At 28.3% G+C, this 18,570-nt stretch overlaps 2 protein-coding genes across 4 annotated transcripts in view; one reads left to right on the top strand and one right to left on the bottom strand.

The window, feature by feature from the left end:
* The window catches only part of LOC101236975 (uncharacterized), a 16,028-nt gene extending 9,248 nt beyond the window's left edge, over positions 1–6,780 (bottom strand). Inside the window, exon 1 of one of the 3 annotated variants that reach the window (XM_065791097.1) lies at positions 6,564–6,780. The gene's annotated coding sequence lies outside the window, so the exon portion shown is untranslated. The remainder of the gene's footprint in view (positions 1–6,563) is intronic. The other 2 variants (XM_065791099.1, XM_065791098.1) reach the window with 2 other exon arrangements.
* Positions 6,781–6,794: 14 nt separating this feature from the next.
* On the top strand, positions 6,795–13,338 carry LOC136076092 (uncharacterized). Its single transcript, XM_065789556.1, has 5 exons — positions 6,795–6,850; positions 9,974–10,067; positions 12,123–12,235; positions 12,397–12,588; positions 12,760–13,338. Exons 2-5 carry the CDS (start codon positions 9,977–9,979, stop codon positions 13,336–13,338), a joined length of 975 nt encoding a protein of 324 aa, XP_065645628.1. The 5' UTR covers positions 6,795–6,850; positions 9,974–9,976.
* The last annotated feature ends 5,232 nt before the right edge of the window (positions 13,339–18,570 follow it).

Raw genomic sequence — 18,570 nt, 5'->3', positions numbered from 1 at the left:
TTTTTCAAAATAAAACTAAAAATGATTAAAATAACTTTAAGAGAATATAGATACAAATGTTGTTTCAAAAGATTGGATGAAGTAAAAAATAAGCGTGGAATATCTAGAGTTTTTTTAGAAATAAAGTTGAGGTTCCCAAAATGAAATACGAGAAACAATCAACAAAAACAAAAATGCCATTGAGCTTGGAACACATTGCTGTGCTGCCTGTATTGAAAAAGCACAGAGAAAGGAGAATGAGGAAATAAATTCACCGTTAAGTAGATTTATAGAGACTCAGTCGTTTGATTTTCAAACAACGAATTTTGAGTTGTCTGAAATGCTTGAAACAAATCAAATATCAGCTTGCCCACCGATTATTAAACAAAATGAACAAATATCACTAAAGTCTTCAAAAGGTTTTCTAGTTGAGTTTAAAAAGGAATAAGTTAAGCTAAAAAAAAGCGAAGGAATGAGCGAAAAAAATACATCAATTTTGGTGGATATAACTCGAACAACTGCTTCTCATCGCTATTGTTTCGTATGTCACATTAATAACTCTTCAAAAAATTTTAAATTCTTTCCAGGGCAAAGCATTATTGACGCTTATGTCCAAAAAAAAATTCTTATACCTACTGGATCAAGATGCTGCAGAGAGCATTTGAACGAAGTTGGATTATTAAACAATGAAGCTTTAAACCAGCTGATTGTTGTTACAAAGAATGTGAAACTTAATGCATCAGAAGTTAAATCTTTACTAGAGATGTTTCGATATTACGCTAAGCATAGCAGTTTATTTTCAAAGTTTTCTGATATTTCAAAACTATCTGATTCTATTTGCCAGCAAACTACTGGATTCAATAGACAACAATTTGAAGAACTAAGTGGAGATTTGATTTCACTCAGAAACACCAGTAGTAGATCTAAATCTCAAGTTCTAGTCATCTTTCTGTTTTGGCTAAAAACTGGCCTTGATCAATACACTGTCGCTGATTATTTTGATATTGACTCAAATTTTGAAGTATCTCGATATTTGCAACAAGTAAGAGATGCCTTTGTCAAAGATTTCATCCCTAATAACTTAGGTGTAAGTCACTTAAAAAGGAGTGAATGGTTAGCAAATAACAGCGAATTGGCCAAATAAATATTTAATACTAAAGAATCTCAGTTGATATTAGTTGTCGACGGAACTTACTGTTATTGTCAAATGAGCAGCAACAACTATTTTCAACGAAAAACATTCAGCGTACAAAAAAAAACACATTTGGTTAAACCTTTTTCATTTTCTATATCAAATGGACAAATTGTTGATGTATTTGGAATTCACGAGGCAACAAAAAATGATGCTTCAATCATGAATGATGTACTTCTAGGCAACCAAAATCTTAGAAAAATGCTTCATCCTGGTGACATTATATTACTTGATAGAGGTTTTTGAGACTGTCTTGATAACTTAAAAAATACTTATAACTTGAAGCCAAAAGTGCCTGCATCTGTAGAAAAAGGTCAAAAACAATTGACAACATTACAAGCTAATCAATCTAGAATGATTACCAAGTGTCATTGGGTTATCGAAGTCACAAATTCATTTCTAAAAACATCTTCAGAGCCTTAGATAAAGTGCGCAATAAATGTTTGCCTCACACACTCACTGACTACAGAATTGCAGCATCCCTTATTAATAGATTTTTCAAGCGTCTTTGCCCAGATCAGGATGATAAACAAAAAATTATTAATAACATGAAAGTAAAGCTTCATTTAGAAAATAGTTTGGAAAAGCTATTCAAAACTGAAAAACTAAACAAAAAGAGTTTGTTTGTAAACATTGAAGCAACACTTGTACTTGGTTTTCCTAAATTGCCTGAAGAAATAATAAAAAACAACATCACTTTGGGCTCATATCAACTTAGGCAATGCTTAAGCTACATTTCTGAACATTTCAATAAAGGAAAATATGAATTGGCAATATGTGAAATTGTTCAATCGATAGGGAAATCAAAAGTTCTTTCTCTTATTATCAGATCTTGTCATTCTAGGTCTACAAAGTATAAAGTGTACGTGCAATATTTACCTAATACAAATGATGAAACTGGAATTGAAGGATAGTACTGTACTTGTAAGATCGGCATGAGAACTGTAGGCTGCTGTGCGCATGTTGCTAGCGTAATTTATTATTTAGCATGTGGAAAGTACTTAAAGATGCTTCCGAATCCAGCTGGATTACTAACATTCTTTTTTACTAATAACGCTAAACCAGAAACTTTAATGTTGACACAAATTGAAACTTCGGAAGATGAAGTTTATGAGTCAAAAAAATTTAAAAAATTTTCGAAAAAGAAGCCTAAAATTAATTTAGTTTATTCTTCTGAGTCATTTGATAATTATTCAAGCATAGATGAAGATAAATATATCAAGAATAAAAAGCGTTCGCTGTCTAATAAGCAGGATGTAGTCAGTCCAAAGAAATTGTAAGTTAACGAAAAACAAAGTGAAAACTCGTATTTTTTTAGTAATATTCCTAAATGGGGAGGAAAGCTTATTAAATCAAATTTTAAAAAGCCAGTTAAATTATTGAACACATTTACAATTGATTATTTTTTACTCGCGCTTTGGACTTCAAGCAAGCTGTCTAAGAACATATTGATTAATTTGAAAAACTCTGATACCAAAGAAAAAATTGCTTCTATAATAGGGTTTATTGATTCTAAAGATTGGAATAAAGCAAAAAGTGTTTGGCTCTTAGACATTTGCAAGCTTTGTGTTTCTCAAGACGAAAATGGAATTCACTCGATCTGTACATTCGGAACTGAAATGGAGCATTTCATTAATTTCATTAAGCCAATTCAGTCTTTTGAGTCACAAGTAGTTTGCAATAATCAATTGTGCATGCGAAGTTCAACTAGAACTATTAATGATCTCTACTTCTCAAAAGTAGGTGAAGACGCAGTCTTGAACTTTTTTCTTAGAGTCGGATATTCAAGATAAGTTAAATGCCCATCAACTACAGAATAAAATATCTTTTGGCAAAGGTAAAATGTACAAGTTTATATGCACTACATATTGCAAAAGACAGTATTTTGGAAGAATTTTTAATATAAAATCAAAACTTTATTAAGTGGATGATTTATGCCCACAGAAACATGATTTGAATATCCTTAATCATCATATTTATACTTGAGTTTATTATTTAGTGTAAACAAGAGATCAAAGTAACATGAATCGAATCTATCTACATAGTGTGTTCAGAATTAAACTAAAATGTTTTTTGTGAACTTTTTAATTTAAAAACAACTGTGCAGAATATGTAAACATACTTAAAAATACTAGATAATATAATATTTATTAAATAAAATAAATGCTTAACTGCGCAAAGAAAATTTAACAAGCGATTTATAAGTCTTTATTTTGAAATATAGTTGAAAATGTATTTTTTATTTCATAGATTAGCCCTTTATTTCATAGATTAGCCTTTTATCAATTCCAAGTTAGAAACTTTAAAAAAAACAGCAAAGAAGCCATTTTAAATAATACTTAGCAAAATTAAAATTTCTACTCTCACCCCTCGTGTGTGCAAGATTTTTTTGGTTTTTAATATTTATAAGGGGCTTCTAAACAGTAAATCATTAACAGAAGTTGCACACACGAGGGGTGGAAATAGGGACGAAAGCAAACACCATGGGTACCTATTTATTTAATACCTCTTTTAGTTGCATGTATTGGCCATTAAAGACTCATAATAAAATGTTTTACCACTGCTTAACACATTTGTTGTTGTAATAAAAATAAAAGTTTGTTTTCGACACCAAAAAGTCATTTTTTGTAACTGTAGGTATAAACTTTGTTTTAAAACTGATTATCAGAATTTGTAAAGCATGTTTTTAGCTACATTTATGTATGTTTGAAACTCTTAACCTATAAATAGCGATTTTGTAAAAACTATGGTAGCAGTGTACCTTGAAGGTAGCTAATGTGGTGTACCTTGGTGGTACCACCAAGGTACACACTTGCATGATTTTGTAAATACTATTTTGAGTAAGTTTGTTATGAAAGTATTTCTTTAATGTCACTATAGTTTATTATTATTATTATTTTTGTTAATTAACAATTTCTTTAGTATAACACGTGTAATAAGATGTGTGTATTTCTTTGTTACATTGTAATTATTTTTGTAATATGCTTATTAATAAATAGCTTTGTAATTAAAAATAATTAAATACTGACAAAAGCATTTTCAATTATGCTTTAAAAACTATGATGTCCTTCCATTTTATGAAAAATTAATTGTACTGATATTTGATTGTTTTTAATGTTTTTCATTTATTTTCAGAAAAACCAAAAAATACAAAATTAATAAAATGCCTAGAAGTAAAAATGGATTTAAAAGAAAACCTATACCAAAAGAAGATATAGAAAGAGCTGTAAAACTTATAGTGAACAATGAACTTTCTATATACAGAGCTTCTATGGACTTTGACATTCCTGAAACAACCTTAAGAAGACACAGAAACAAACTCCTTGAATCAGGTTAGGAAAAATAGTATAACGAGGATATAGTATAACAATGATTGGAGCAATAAATGCTGGAGGTGGCTCCAATGTTGATTTTCCCTAGTAAGAAGTTTAAAGACTTTATGTTAAAAGAGGCCCAAAGGTACACTTGGTGGAGCAAACCCATCAGGATGGTCAAATGAAGACTTCTTTCTAGGATTTATGAAACATTTTGTAAAGCACACTTGTTCAAGTAAGGAAAATTCACCTATTCTTTTACTTGACAACCATGAGTGTCATATCTCAATACCAACTATCCAGCTAAAAAATTTAATGGGATTACAATGGTAACATTTCATCCACACACTAGTCACAAAATGCAACCCTTAGACAGAGGCTTATTTTGGTCCATTTAAGACATATTACAACAATAAAATGAAGGATTGGATGTTAAAACCAGGCAATACTGGGAAACCAGCAACAATCTATGATGTATCAGAAATTGTTGGACAAGTTTTTCCCTTAGCTTTTACTCCAAACAACATTATGCACAGTTTTCTAGTAAGTGGCCTTCATCCACTGAATAAAAATGTTTTCAAAGATTAAGAGTTCTTGTCATCCACTATAACAGATTGATCGCAACCTGTGTCTAAAGACCAGCCAGGAAACAAAAGTAAGCATATTGAAAACTTTTTGAGTAGACCAGAGCCCTCGACTAATACTGAGGTAACTAGCCGTAGCCTTGCTTCTTTTGCAAACCATATAAACGCTAACATTGTGTCTCCTGATATTATTCTACCTTACCCAAAAGCTCAACCACGAAAACAAACTGGAAGAGGTTGTCCTAAGAAAAAGTCTTGCATTTTAACTTCCAGCCCTGTGACACTTCAAATTGAAAAAAAAAAAAAAGCAGAGAAACCAAAAAATATATCTGGCAATAAAATGAAAGGCAAAACTGATAATAAACAACAGGGACCTGTTCTGAAAAAAAAAGCTGAGCTTCACCTTGGAGCAAAGTACAGAATTAGAGGAAAATGTAGATGTAGTATCTGACAAAGTATCTGCTCAGTCAGAAATAGACTTTGAGGTTATGAAAGATTCAGATTTAAAAAAAATCCAGTTAAGCAAAAATATTCACTAAATCAAAGTGAAAGGCTTAAATTTACTAAACTTTAATGTAGGCTTTTATTACCCTTTTCTTAATAAACTTTATTTCTTATGTAAGTTTATAATACTTCTAAATTTGAATTAGTTTTTTATTTATTAGTAATTTATAATTATATATAGCTATATAAATTTAACTAGTTTGATTAATATTATCTTAAATGAGGCTGATGTGAAGTCTAATTATCCTATAAGTAAACATTATATCAAATTTTTACCATGTTGAGTACTTAATTTGTTAAAACAATAAAACCTCAGAGGTACAACATACATACCTCCAAGGCACACCACCAGTGGTGTACCTAGGCAGTAGTGTAAGCTATTGTCTTAAATTTAAAAAAAAGATGAAAAAATATGTCTGGATGTTTAATAAAAAATTCTAAAGTAACTAATATCATCAAGTTAAAGAAAATATATTGTTACAGATCATATTGTATTTTTTTTTATATTTGTCAAAGTTTGAAAATACCTCCGAGGTACAACACTCTCCCTTACAAGCTTTTATTGTCAAAACTCTACATAATTTGGCTCATCAAAATATTCATAAAAATAGTTTGTACAACATTTTACTATTATTATAAATATTGAAGTATAAATATTTTTCCAGCTTGGTATATGGAGGTTCTAAAAGAGATAACTTAACACTAAAACCAAATAGTTTGATGGACTGCATTTTTACGAGGGTTTTTTTAAAACAGTTTTATCTTCTTTAAAAAAGATTTCAGGAAATAAATTTAAAGTTCTGTTAGGTAATAACTTATCCCCTCAAATTTTTCTGAAAGTAATTGTCAATTAAAATAAAGTTATGACTATTTTTATTATAAGTCAGTTTTATTTTTATTTTTTTTGTTGTTGTTATTAGTTAGATGTATAAATTGTATTGTGCCTAATTTTTTTCAAACAATTATTGAAATTTTAAATTATAGTAATACCTCTAAATTTAATTCTCAACTAAGATATCCTTTGAAAAAACTTCATGTGTCTAAATATCACCAATATTTATGGATGCTCTATAAATTTAAAAATACGAAGTCATTATTTGAACGCGCGTACAAGTAATGAACCTATAATATAATTGTTATATACAAATAATGTCTATATTTAAAATATAGACATTATTTGTACGCGGAAGTTACTTATTTATGACGTAGTTTATTCGGTAATTATTTTGGTTTAAATATCTAAGGTATTAGCGAAAACGTAACACTCTCTTGCATCTGTAAGCATTATAATATTTTATTTACAACAACAACAAAAAGCACCATTTACCAGAAATATAGATGTTTTACGTAATAATTTTATAAGTTACAAAAAATATATATACAGTCTATATTTTGGATGGTTCACTCTCATATAGCTAGGCTAAATCAAGGAGAGCGACCATGAACAAAACAAAACTAAAGAATGCAAATAAAATAAATAATACACACACAGAAGGTTGCTAGTAGTCAACATTCATATTTATATCTTATGCATCTTCTATTATGATATATCTTTTATCACCAGTGATACAACTGTTGTTTCTATTTATCTTGATGTAACAAGATAAATAGAAACAGATAAGTAGTATTTTAATTTGGTTTTGAGAACATATTTATTGATGTTGTTAAAAGGGATTGATTTTAATTTATTTTGAATTTGATTCCAGTCCATTAATGCAGAGTATTTAAAGGAATGTCGACCGTAGGATTTTGTATTATATGTTTGCGCACTCAATGCGCCTCTACAAGAATTTCTTGTAAGCTGACAGCTAATTCCACTGCATAGAAAAAACCATTTGTTATATAAAGGGAGTAGCTTTTTGTTTAGGTTGCTTTGAATAAATAAACAATTTTTAGTTTTGATTATATCATGCACTTTTAAAATTTAAAATGCGTTAAAAGATGTAAATGTATGTGAATTTTTTGGTAGAAATTCAATAATCCTGACTCTGCATGATAAATAGGCGATTTGCAATACTTATGGTAGAAATTCAATAATTCTTTCTGCATGATAAATAGGCGATTTACAATGTGTATGTTTTGACTCCATGATAGAAGGAAATATGTGAGGTTAGAATGAAATAAAGCATAGTATATAAATTTTAAAGTTTTTTGTTGTATGATGCATACAAAAAAAATGGCAAGGGGTCTATTCAACTTATTAGATATATTGCTATAACGGTAAGTCCAGGTTAAGTTTTTATCTAGCTTTATACCTAAGAAGTTTACAAATTTTTTAAAATTGTTTGTGATTGGTATAACATTTCTTCCATTTGTCCTCAGTTAAGCCAATATATTTTTTATCAGGGTTGTTTTGTGAGGAAATAATGTATTTGCAAATAAGCATTTGACATTCATATTGCAGTAAATTTTTTGCTTGCAATTACAAGTTTTAGTATTTTTTTCTTTAAAAAATTCTTTTTCGTTAATCAATGCAAAGTTATGATCTTCTGCAATTCTTTCAATTTTTTTACTTTAATTAATACAATAGCATTTCAGTGGTAAATTATAAGGCGCGTAATAGTAGAGAACATTTTGTTAGTTTAACATGGCTTAAGATGTTTGTAACCACATTATAACAATAAAGTTATAATTTAACTATACACATATTATGTGTATAATAAAAATTATGGCCTTTTATAATTCTTTCAATATTTTTACTTTAATTTTTATTTTTAATAGTTTCTATTAAAAATTTTGTGCAATTTATTAGGAGGGAAATGTTTGTCTATTAATTTTAAAAACGTTTTCTTAATATTTGTTGAAACAATTTTGCTGTACAGAAGGTTGAACCAAATTATATTTCTATTTCATATTTTTGCAATTCTTGTTTCAAATTTTTAAATCCGAAATTTTTAAATCTGCTTTTTTAGAGCATCTTCATACACACATTTAGAAGTATTAAATATAATTTAATGGGAAGAGTTTTGATTTAGTCTGCATACACACAGACACACACACATATATATATATGTATATATATATATATATTTATATGCATATATATATATATATTATTTATATATATAATATATTATATATGTATGTATATATATATGTATATATAAATATATATATATATGCATATATATATAAATATATATATATATATATATATATGTATATATAAATATATGTATATATATATATATAAGTATATATGTATATATATATATATATATATATATGCATATATATATAAATATATATATATATATATATATATATATATATATATATATATATATATATATATATATATATATATATATATATATATATATATATATATAATCCCTAACTGGTTGTCAGAAAGTTTTCCATATTTTGTTGACAGAAAGTAAAAATTAAAATGCAAGACCGGAATTTTTTTTTTATTACTTGATAGACTGCCTGCCCCAACCAAACCCTCAGTCGATGTAGCAGCACTCCCTTGCGAGTCAGGCTATAAGATAGTCAATGTAGCAGCACTCCCTTATGAGTCAGGCTATTTATCAGTCGATGTAGCAGCACCCCGTTGCGAGTCAGGCTATAATATAGTCGATATAGCAACACTCCGTGCATGATTTAGAGTAAAAATGAATAAAAATAAAAACATTTTATAAAATAAAAATAAAAACATTTTATTAAAAAAATAAAAATAAAAACATTTATATTATTAAAAACATTCAGAATGTTTTAAAAACATTCTGGTCAATTAAGTTTGCGTTTTTGCAGTTTCTTAAAAAAACGATTAATTTGTAATTAAATTATTGGTTTTAACTTTCTGACAACATGTAAATGTTGGACGAAAGTCAAAGGTAATTAAAAGTTACGTATTTGTTGGCATGAGAATCATTTTTTTCTTTCCGTACTCCCAAATGCAATAATATATATATATATATATATATATATATATATATATATATATATATATATATATATATATATATATATATATATATATATATATATATATATATTAGGGCCCTCCAAATCAAATCAGGCGTTGATTCGAATCTCAAATCAAATTTTTTGAGGATATCTATGTTTTAGTTAAACTTAGATTTCTCCAAAACGCTTATTGGACTTGTGATTCAATTCAATTTGCAAATCAAGACTTGCTTCGAATCGTGATTCGATTCGAGACTAAAAATAGTGATTCGCAGGGCCCAAATATATATATATATATATATATATATATATATATATATATGTATATATATATATATATATATATAATATATATATATATATATATATATATAATATATATATATATATATATATATAATATATATATATATATATATATATATATATATATATATATATATATGTATATATATATATTGTTGCAATCTGTATTTTATTATTTATAGGCTATGGATACCTTTGAAAATGGCGATAGCCTGCCTAGTGAGGACATTTCTTTATCAAATGAGCAATTGGTTTCGTCAAGTTTTTCCCTTATAAGTAAAAAATTTTTATCTTATATAATAACATTCTAAAAGAAACTATATTTGCTAAATTTTTTAATTGTCTTGAAAAAGTTTTTCATATCTTTTTCACAGGTTAATAAATTCATTTAATATATTGGTTAAACCATATTTATTAGTGTGTATTGTAGATATTTTAAGAGTTGCTTCTTGGATTAAAATCCTGCAATTCAAATCATCCAATTCAATAAATAAATGAAAATTTCAATAACTCAATTCAATTTTTTTTTGGAAATGTCAACAAACAGCTTCATTATTACACACCATTTGAACTGCAAAACATGTTCTGATCTACAAAACAGGTTAATGCCTGGAAGGCATTAGTATCTAGTTGTATATATAAGCTTTCAATTGTAGATAATTTATTTAACTCTTCTTTCGTCTCTAATGTAATTTAAATAACAAAATATCACTAAGGAAACTTGTCTGAAAAACAAAGAAGCATTCAAAGATTAAATTAAATATAAATCAAGCTTAAAAAAGTACCCTCTCCGCATTTATTATAGCAAACTCATAAAAATAATAAAAAATGGGATATATAGTATAACCCCTTTCCTGTGGTGACCGTAATATTATGGTTTACCCAAATATTTTTAAAATGTGACCTTCATAATATTTCTAAAATGTGACCTTCATCTATCACTGTGGTGAAGAATTGCAAAAAATGCATTTTTTTTTGGCTTTTTAGGTGTTTTTCTGATTCTTTGTAGCAATTTTTTAGTTTTTGTTTAGCATTAATTTTGGAATAATTTTCTTTTATTTTAGTATACATGGTCAAATCATTATATTTCAACCAATTTAAAGAAAACTTTGTGGGTCACCAACTCTGATTTTCCTGATTGTTACATATTGTTATGCTCATTATGTAGATAGGTTAAATTTGAAATTTCAGACTTCTAAGTACAACAGTTCAGAAAATTATAGCCTTAGAAACATGACACAGTGGCGCCCCTCATTTTACAAATGGTTAAAACAGAGTACTTTAGAGCTGTATAACTTTTTTCTCACTTTCAACAAGTGTCTCATTTTTTCAAGAACTCTTCTCTGGATAGTTCTCTTTTTAAAAAAGTGGTTTTTATTAACTTGTAATAAGAGAAAAATTATGACCTCCTCAACTTTGGAAAAAATCCTAAAATTGCTAAAGTATGCTAAAACTAAACTAGCTGTAGCATTTTTCTATTCATCCACAAGTCTTTTTACTAATCATTCTATTAGGTTTTTTTACTGTGACTATTCTTATTTGCTTTAGAATTTAAAATATTCATATTTGTCCAGTTTTTTTCCTTTAAAATCAGTTCTTCAGAATTTGCTTCCTTCATCTTGTTTTTCTGATTCATATAATTTGCAATATTTTAAGTTGTCTGTCAATCATTATCTTGCTCTATAAACTTCAACTTACCTTTTCCAGTAACTTCCAACTTCTAATAGTGGTTGCTTGCAGCCTTGTTGGAAGTGAAGATATTAAAAAAAAGGTTTTTTTATTTTTTATTTTTGGTATGTTTGTAAAAGTATCACAATATTGCCTATAAGGTCTCAGTATATTTTTGACAAAATTATTATCAAAATGGATATATACAAAAAAAATTTAAAAAAAGTTGAAAAATAAAAATTCCACAGGGAAGGGGTTAATAATACTGAAAACATTGGGCTCTGTGAAAAGATTGAGGTGGTATTACATCACCCATATGTTCTTTGAGTCCAGTTCTGTTTTTTAATTTGTTTTATTAATTGATATTTTCAATGTGAAACTCTTTTGTAATTTATTTATAAAAATGGCAAAATGTAGTGTATACTACAAAAAAAAAATATCTTGGAGATTTTTTGCACATTGTTTGATTGGGAGTTCTAATAAAAGCTGTCATCAAAAAGTGCACTAAACTAAATGAAAGTTGCACCACTGCTATGTTGTCATATAAATAAGTTATGTTGTGAACCAACCTTGTCAACAACAACTTGGATCACTTACACTTTTTCATGTGCAAAATTTTTCTGAGACTTGTTTTAATTTATATAATTTGTTATATTACTCTAGAAATAAAAAAATGTGACCACTTTGATTCATTTGTTGATTTTGAGTCGAAGTTACAAGAGTACTGTGAAGAAAATAGTCACCCTATACACTACAGAAGTAGTCAAAAGCTTAAGGTAATATTTAGTTAGTATTTTTAGGTAATATTTTTTTGAAACTAATATTGATATTTGTTAAACATTTCAAATGACCAATATTTTATAGAGTAAATGTGTAGATGTTTGATCATTTTAAGTTTTGAGTTTTTAAGGAAAAACTTTTATATGTTAAATTGTAGCTTGATGACAGCAAAGCTGAAAAGTTTATTTATAACGATCTACTTTTTACATGTGTACACTATGGGAAACCACGCCCAAGCAAAGTGACAACTTGTAGACCGCATCAAACAAAACTTGCCATTGACTGTTCAATGAAAATTAGATTACAGCTGAAATGTTATGAAAGTAAAATAGACAGTTTTGCTTTAGAGGTACACAGTACTTAAGTTTAATATTTATTTTGTAATTTGATTGTTTAGAACAATTAGATGAAACTATTTCTTGGTTTTTGATAACTTAGCAATTAGTCTTAGTTTTTTTACAGAGTTAAACATTTTAACTAAATTTTTTAATAAAAAAAAAGTAAATTAATTTAATTAAAGGTGACTCAATTAGAAGAGGCCCACAACCATCCAACAAGTAAAGAATTATTTTGTTGCTATCCTAGGAATAGAAAGATAACAGCGCAGGAGGAAAAACTTATAATAAATTTAACAAATGCTAATGTCACCCCATTACAGATAAAACAAATATTGCATTTAGATGGTCACACCAAATGTGTGACTAGTCAGGATTTACACAACTTTAAAGCTAGGAATAAAAAAGTTGAGCTTAGTAATAATAATGAAGGACAGTTGCTGGTAGATGCTGTTAACAAACTTTTAGAAAAAGACAATGGTGGTTCAGTTTCTATCCTTCAAAACAATGATGGGTTACAAGCTATATATTGGCAAACTAGTGTGATGAAAGAGAAATATAAAAGATATGGTGAAGTAGTTTTTGTGGATTCTACTTACAAAGTTAATATTAAACGATTTCCACTATTGATTTTTTTAGTAGAAAATGGTTTAGGATTTGGAGTGCTAGTTTTATTTGCTTTTGTTCAGCATGAGACTATAGCAAAATCAAGAAAAATCGAGAAAAAACTCGTTGGAGTCAAGAAAAAATCAGAGTCTCGATAAAACTTTGTTATAAATTAAAAAATTAAACTATCTAGTTGATAATTAAACATTGTTCGTATATTTTTTTTTTTTAATTTTTATATAATTTTCGATTTATAATTAATAATAAACTTTAAAAAAATTTATGTTTATATATTTCTTAGTGCTTAGATATTTTTCTTATCACAATCTTTTAACTAACAAGTCATATCTAATAAATGGCTTTCTAACCGTCATTGGTTAGGAAGAAGGCGTGAACTTTCAGTTAAATGCCCTTCCGCTGTGCTCTGTAATAAAGACTTCTTGGGGTACCTATTGTAAAAACTAAAAAAAAAATTTAAAACAGTATTCTGAAGAACTTTTAGAATAATATTTTAGTAAGATGAAAACATCTATCATTTCGTCAGAAAGCGAACTACGAAACTTTGTGACAAATCTGGAAGATGAGGAGAAAACTCTTTCTGCTTCTGAGGAAGTTGCTTGAATTCTGTGGATGGCTTGTTCAAATTTCAAAACTGCTTCTGATTTCACACTAGTTACTTCGTATTCTTTTAACTGATCGGTGAAGGTCTTGACTTTTTTTGGCTTTTTAACTGTTGATTGATTTTGATATAAAACTTCTTGAATTTTGGCAAAAAAAGATGTCGATTGTGATGGTTCTTCTTGTTTGCTTTTAGCGCAATCTAATTTTGTTTGGAGACTATTTTCTTTTGCTGCAAATAGTTGGTCAAATAATTTTGCAGCATAAACTTGAATATTTTTTTTAGAAGCGTAAAAAAATGTGTGTTTTTTATTTTTAAAAAAATTTGGATTGTGCAAATAATGACTCAATGATAATGTTTTTACGGTTTTCGTATCTGGAGATTAACGCCTCAGCAAAATAGAACTGATGTTAGTTTCTGGTTCCTTCAATTTCCTTACTAACGTTTCCATAACGATGTCACACTCCAAAATTGTTGTATTTGGTTTTTCCAAGTGAACTGCAGCGTCAGCAATGACTTCCAATAAGTCAGACAGCGATTTTAAGAAATCCAAGTCAATTTCATCTAACATGTATAAGCAGTTTAGTTTTTCGAATTTTTTTTCACAGCTTCTAAGCAATCCAAAAATCTTTTGATCATCTGAAAAACACTGTTCCATCTAGTGGGGTTGTCGAGTAACAGTCCTTTGTCATGCGAAGATCCATAAATTTTGTGTATTATTCTTTTAAGAACTTCATATAGAAATGATGAATACTTTAAAAACTTAATTAGTATTCGAAGTTTCTGTAAATTTTTTTTGACATTTTCTTCATATTCAATCTCATTTGCCAAATATTCAATAAAAAACTCTCCTTCAGTCTCTCCATCAGTTTCCGTTTCTGTTTCAATATCCGATTCAACATCTTCATCATCTATACTGAATTCTTTTAATTTTTGCATTATCAAAATGTTTAATGTTTCGGCAGAACAAGGAGTTAGCAATCTTACCATTCCTAAACAATATGTTCGCTCATGATGAACATTTAAATTGTAGTATCTTCTACCTCTATTGCTACACCATTCGTCACCTGTTAGTCCAAATTTTTCTCCTTTTGCTTTCAATGTAGCCAATTCAGCTATCGTTAAACATTTGGCTTCAGCATGAAACATATTAATTTTTTCTGAAATTGTGAACACTGACTTGGGCAAACTATGCCCATAATTTTCAAAAAGCATTCTAAGTGTTTCAGATTGAGTTATGGACCTAATTGAATATCCATCAAGAGCTGTCAACTTGGCAAGAAAATAGTTTAACGACATCTTAGTCAAAACTGGTCTGGAACTAGATGGTTTTAAATCTATTTTCTCGCAACTTTTGACGTGACCAATTAGGTCGTTTGTGCTGCTTCCTGGACAAGCGATTCTTTTATGGCATTTTTTGCAATCTCCGTATTTCTTATCATTTACCACAACTTTATCAAAGTATTTCCAGGCTTCCGAAACCATTTTTCTCTATAAAAGAAAAATTATCAATTTGACTGTGATAGATATTTGTTCTTAATTTTATTTTAATTGTGATAAGTTATCATATTTTAAGTTATTAATTAAGTTATTTATTCTAATAGGTAAGTATAATGAAACATTAATTATTATTATTTGTTATCAGTGATAACATTTTATTACATAATTTCGCCACAATGCACAGTGGGCCGAATAATAGACTTATGGTGAACAAAATTATTTTGATCATACGATATACAACATTATTGTAAAAAAAAATTGTATTATATGTTCAAAACTTACCTCGTTGTTTCCTCGACCAGTTTTTGTATATATTATAAATAATGATCTTGACTTAAAATTTTTTTTTGTTAAGGTAAACTATTAAATAGTTAAAATACATTAACTAATATCACACACATAATATTTTAAAAGATACTGTTTACAATCTTTGCTTAAAAATTAAAAAATTCTTGCTTTTTTGATAGAAAAGATATTTTATTATGCATTACATTTTATTATACCACAACTGATTTTTGTGGATTTAAAAACTTCTATTATTAAAAAGATACTATTATACTCAAAATAGTTTTGGAAATAATACAATGGAAAAGTACGAGAATGTTTTATTATATGGTTTTGAATAGAATAAGTTTTTTTTTGAGGTTTTTTCAACCACCACCACTAGGCCCACTGTGCATTACTAATTGCTTTGTGATGTAAATTAGTGTTGGTATTGAACAAAGAGAACACTTATATTTTGAAAACAACATGAACTATTGTAAAAGCAGCATAGAAATAAAATAAGAATTTAATTATTTTACAAGTAAAAATTGATATTTTCCAAAAACCTCGTCGAAGTTCTGTCGAGGTTTCTCGATTTCTCTCGAACTCCAAAACTCCGAAAAACCGAGAAAAATCCGATAAGACAGAGTTCTGACTGGATCCTTTGGGCTATAGACATTTTCAAATGGGTTGTGGAATGGTTTTGTACACAAAATAATAATATCATAACCAAAGTTATTATTATGGACAAAGATATTGGGTTGATAAATGTTTTGAGTCCTACATTCATCAGTGTTGCTGAGTTGTTTTCATGTAAAAAAGTACATCAAAAAAGTTGTCATACAGTTGTCTGTACCTCCATCAACTAAATGTGAGCTGATGAATTTGATATTAAAAATGGTATATGCATACTCAGAAGCTGATTACCATAAAGCATATGACAGTATAGTGAATAATCATGAGTTCCCTAAATCCTTTAAAACATATTTTTTAAACAATTGGCATTCATGTAAGGAACAATGATGTACAGCTTACCGAAAAAATAAGTTTACACAATGTAACAACACTAACAATAGAGTTGAAAACTTTAATTGACAGTTAAAAAAAATTATCAAACCTAATATGCATTTGCCTGAAACCATTAAATGACTTAATGATACCACACTGCACATTTCCATTGACAAGGGCTATAAACAATACAGAGAGATAGGTGTTCAAACAGTTGCCACATCTGGAATGCCTAAAGAAATTGGACAGTCACTAACAAACTTTGCAACAGATTTAGTCTCCTCGCAGTTTCAAAAGTATTCAACCAAAGAAAATGTTGAAATGGTTTTGGAAAAACTATCTTTGGTCAAAAGTATATCAAAATTGATATACTTTTGACCAAAGATAGTTGCCAGTATATCATTAGCAATGACTTCACTGATTGCACCTGTTCATTTTTTATGAATTTTCAGTTACCTTGCTGGCATATTTTTTGTGCGAGAGATTTTAGAAACATGCCACTGTTTGACAATAAACTAGAAATTACTTTGCTATTAAGACGGAAAAAAACTGAAGTTTTAAAAGATTTTGCAAGATCGGATCATTTTTCAACATTAGACATATCAAATGTTGACAACAAATCACAAAATAAACAATTGAAAAATTGTAAGTATGAAGAAGAAGGATATAGAACTGTTCACACAGAAACTGAAGCTTGTTACCTTGAAAATTGTGGTGGAGCTGACTTTGAACAAAAGTTATCACAAGTAAAGCACTTGCTAAATCTGTGGCAATTAGGCAGCATAGTTGAAATTACATCATTTCCTTTAACTAATAATTCTGTCAAATTTAAAGTTATCTTCTTCCAATGATGAATATGACCAGAAAATAGTAATTGAAAACACAAAAGAAATACTAAATGTCAATATCGACACAATATCAGGTTTGCAATCGATAAACAGTGGTCTGCAGGACAATGCAACTTCATCAGAATTTATTAAACAATCAGATAAAAATAATTATGTAATACCTGAAATAAGATCTTCTTTAAGAGTGCCAGCTGTCATAAAATCGAAAGGACGGTCAAGAGGTTAAAAGCCATGGAACTCTTTCACATTGCATCCTTCAATATCAAAACAAATAGCTAAATCAAGAAAGCAAGCAAAATCAGAAACAATTAATATGACAAACATTTCTGATGTTCTGTATGAGAGGATTTTGTGTAGCAAGATGTTGTCTGACATTGATATAAATGCAGCACAAGTCATTTAAAAAAATCAGTTTTGTTAATACAGGGATTACAGGACACTTTATTGGGACAAACTTTAACATATGATATAATGCCTCATGAAATGATTCAAATCTTGCATGATGGTAGCCTACATTGGTTGCTAGTTAGCACTTTGAACTGTTCCCCTGGACAAATCAAAATATATGACTCAATGAAGTTAGAAACACCTTCAATGGAAATTAAAATGCAAATTGCATCACTTCTATACTGTCCATTAAATAAGATATGTTGTGAATACCAACCTTGTCAACAACAAGTTGGATCAATCGATTGGCTTATTTGCCATTGCATTTGCTTTAGATCTATGCATGTGTGTTGATGTTAGTACCATATCATATGATCAGAACACCATGAGAAAATATTTGCATGGTTGTCTGCAAAGCAACTACTTTACCCCTTTTTCACGTTGTGAAAAAAGTGCAGTTGTGCAGATGTCTAGGAAAAGTGTATCCGTTTTTCTATATATTGTGCTTGTCGCTTACCTGATAATGGTGCAGAAAAAATGGTACAGTGTAATGGAGTGGTATCACATGTCTTGTGGTAGTCACATGTCTTGTGGTTGTCACATGTCTTGTAAGTCAGTGCCCAATGCTGTTTTGGCATCAAAGAAAATTTGGAAATGTTCAAGATGCATTTTTTGAATTTATATTTTATATATCTTCTGGGATAATATCATGAATTAAGATTTAATGTAAGATTAAAAATTTATTCCTGACTTTTTAATCTTAA

Source organism: Hydra vulgaris, chromosome 02 (genome assembly GCF_038396675.1).
Source record: "Hydra vulgaris chromosome 02, alternate assembly HydraT2T_AEP".
In the NCBI taxonomy this organism is placed as follows: Eukaryota; Metazoa; Cnidaria; class Hydrozoa; order Anthoathecata; family Hydridae; genus Hydra; species Hydra vulgaris.
Note: the sequence above shows the minus strand (reverse complement) of the source record. Positions and strands in the feature narration are given on the sequence as shown.

What these genes read in the sequence shown, in the direction of transcription:
- LOC136076092 (XM_065789556.1), top strand. Translation starts at nt 9,977, where the DNA reads ATGGATACCTTTGAAAATGGCGATAGCCTGCCTAGTGAGGACATTTCT. An exon ending in GAAGTAGTCAAAAGCTTAAG is followed by an intron (nt 12,236 to 12,396) that starts GTAATATTTAGT and finishes GTTAAATTGTAG; the next exon opens with CTTGATGACAGCAAAGCTGA. An exon ending in TAGACAGTTTTGCTTTAGAG is followed by an intron (nt 12,589 to 12,759) that starts GTACACAGTACT and finishes ATTTAATTAAAG; the next exon opens with GTGACTCAATTAGAAGAGGC.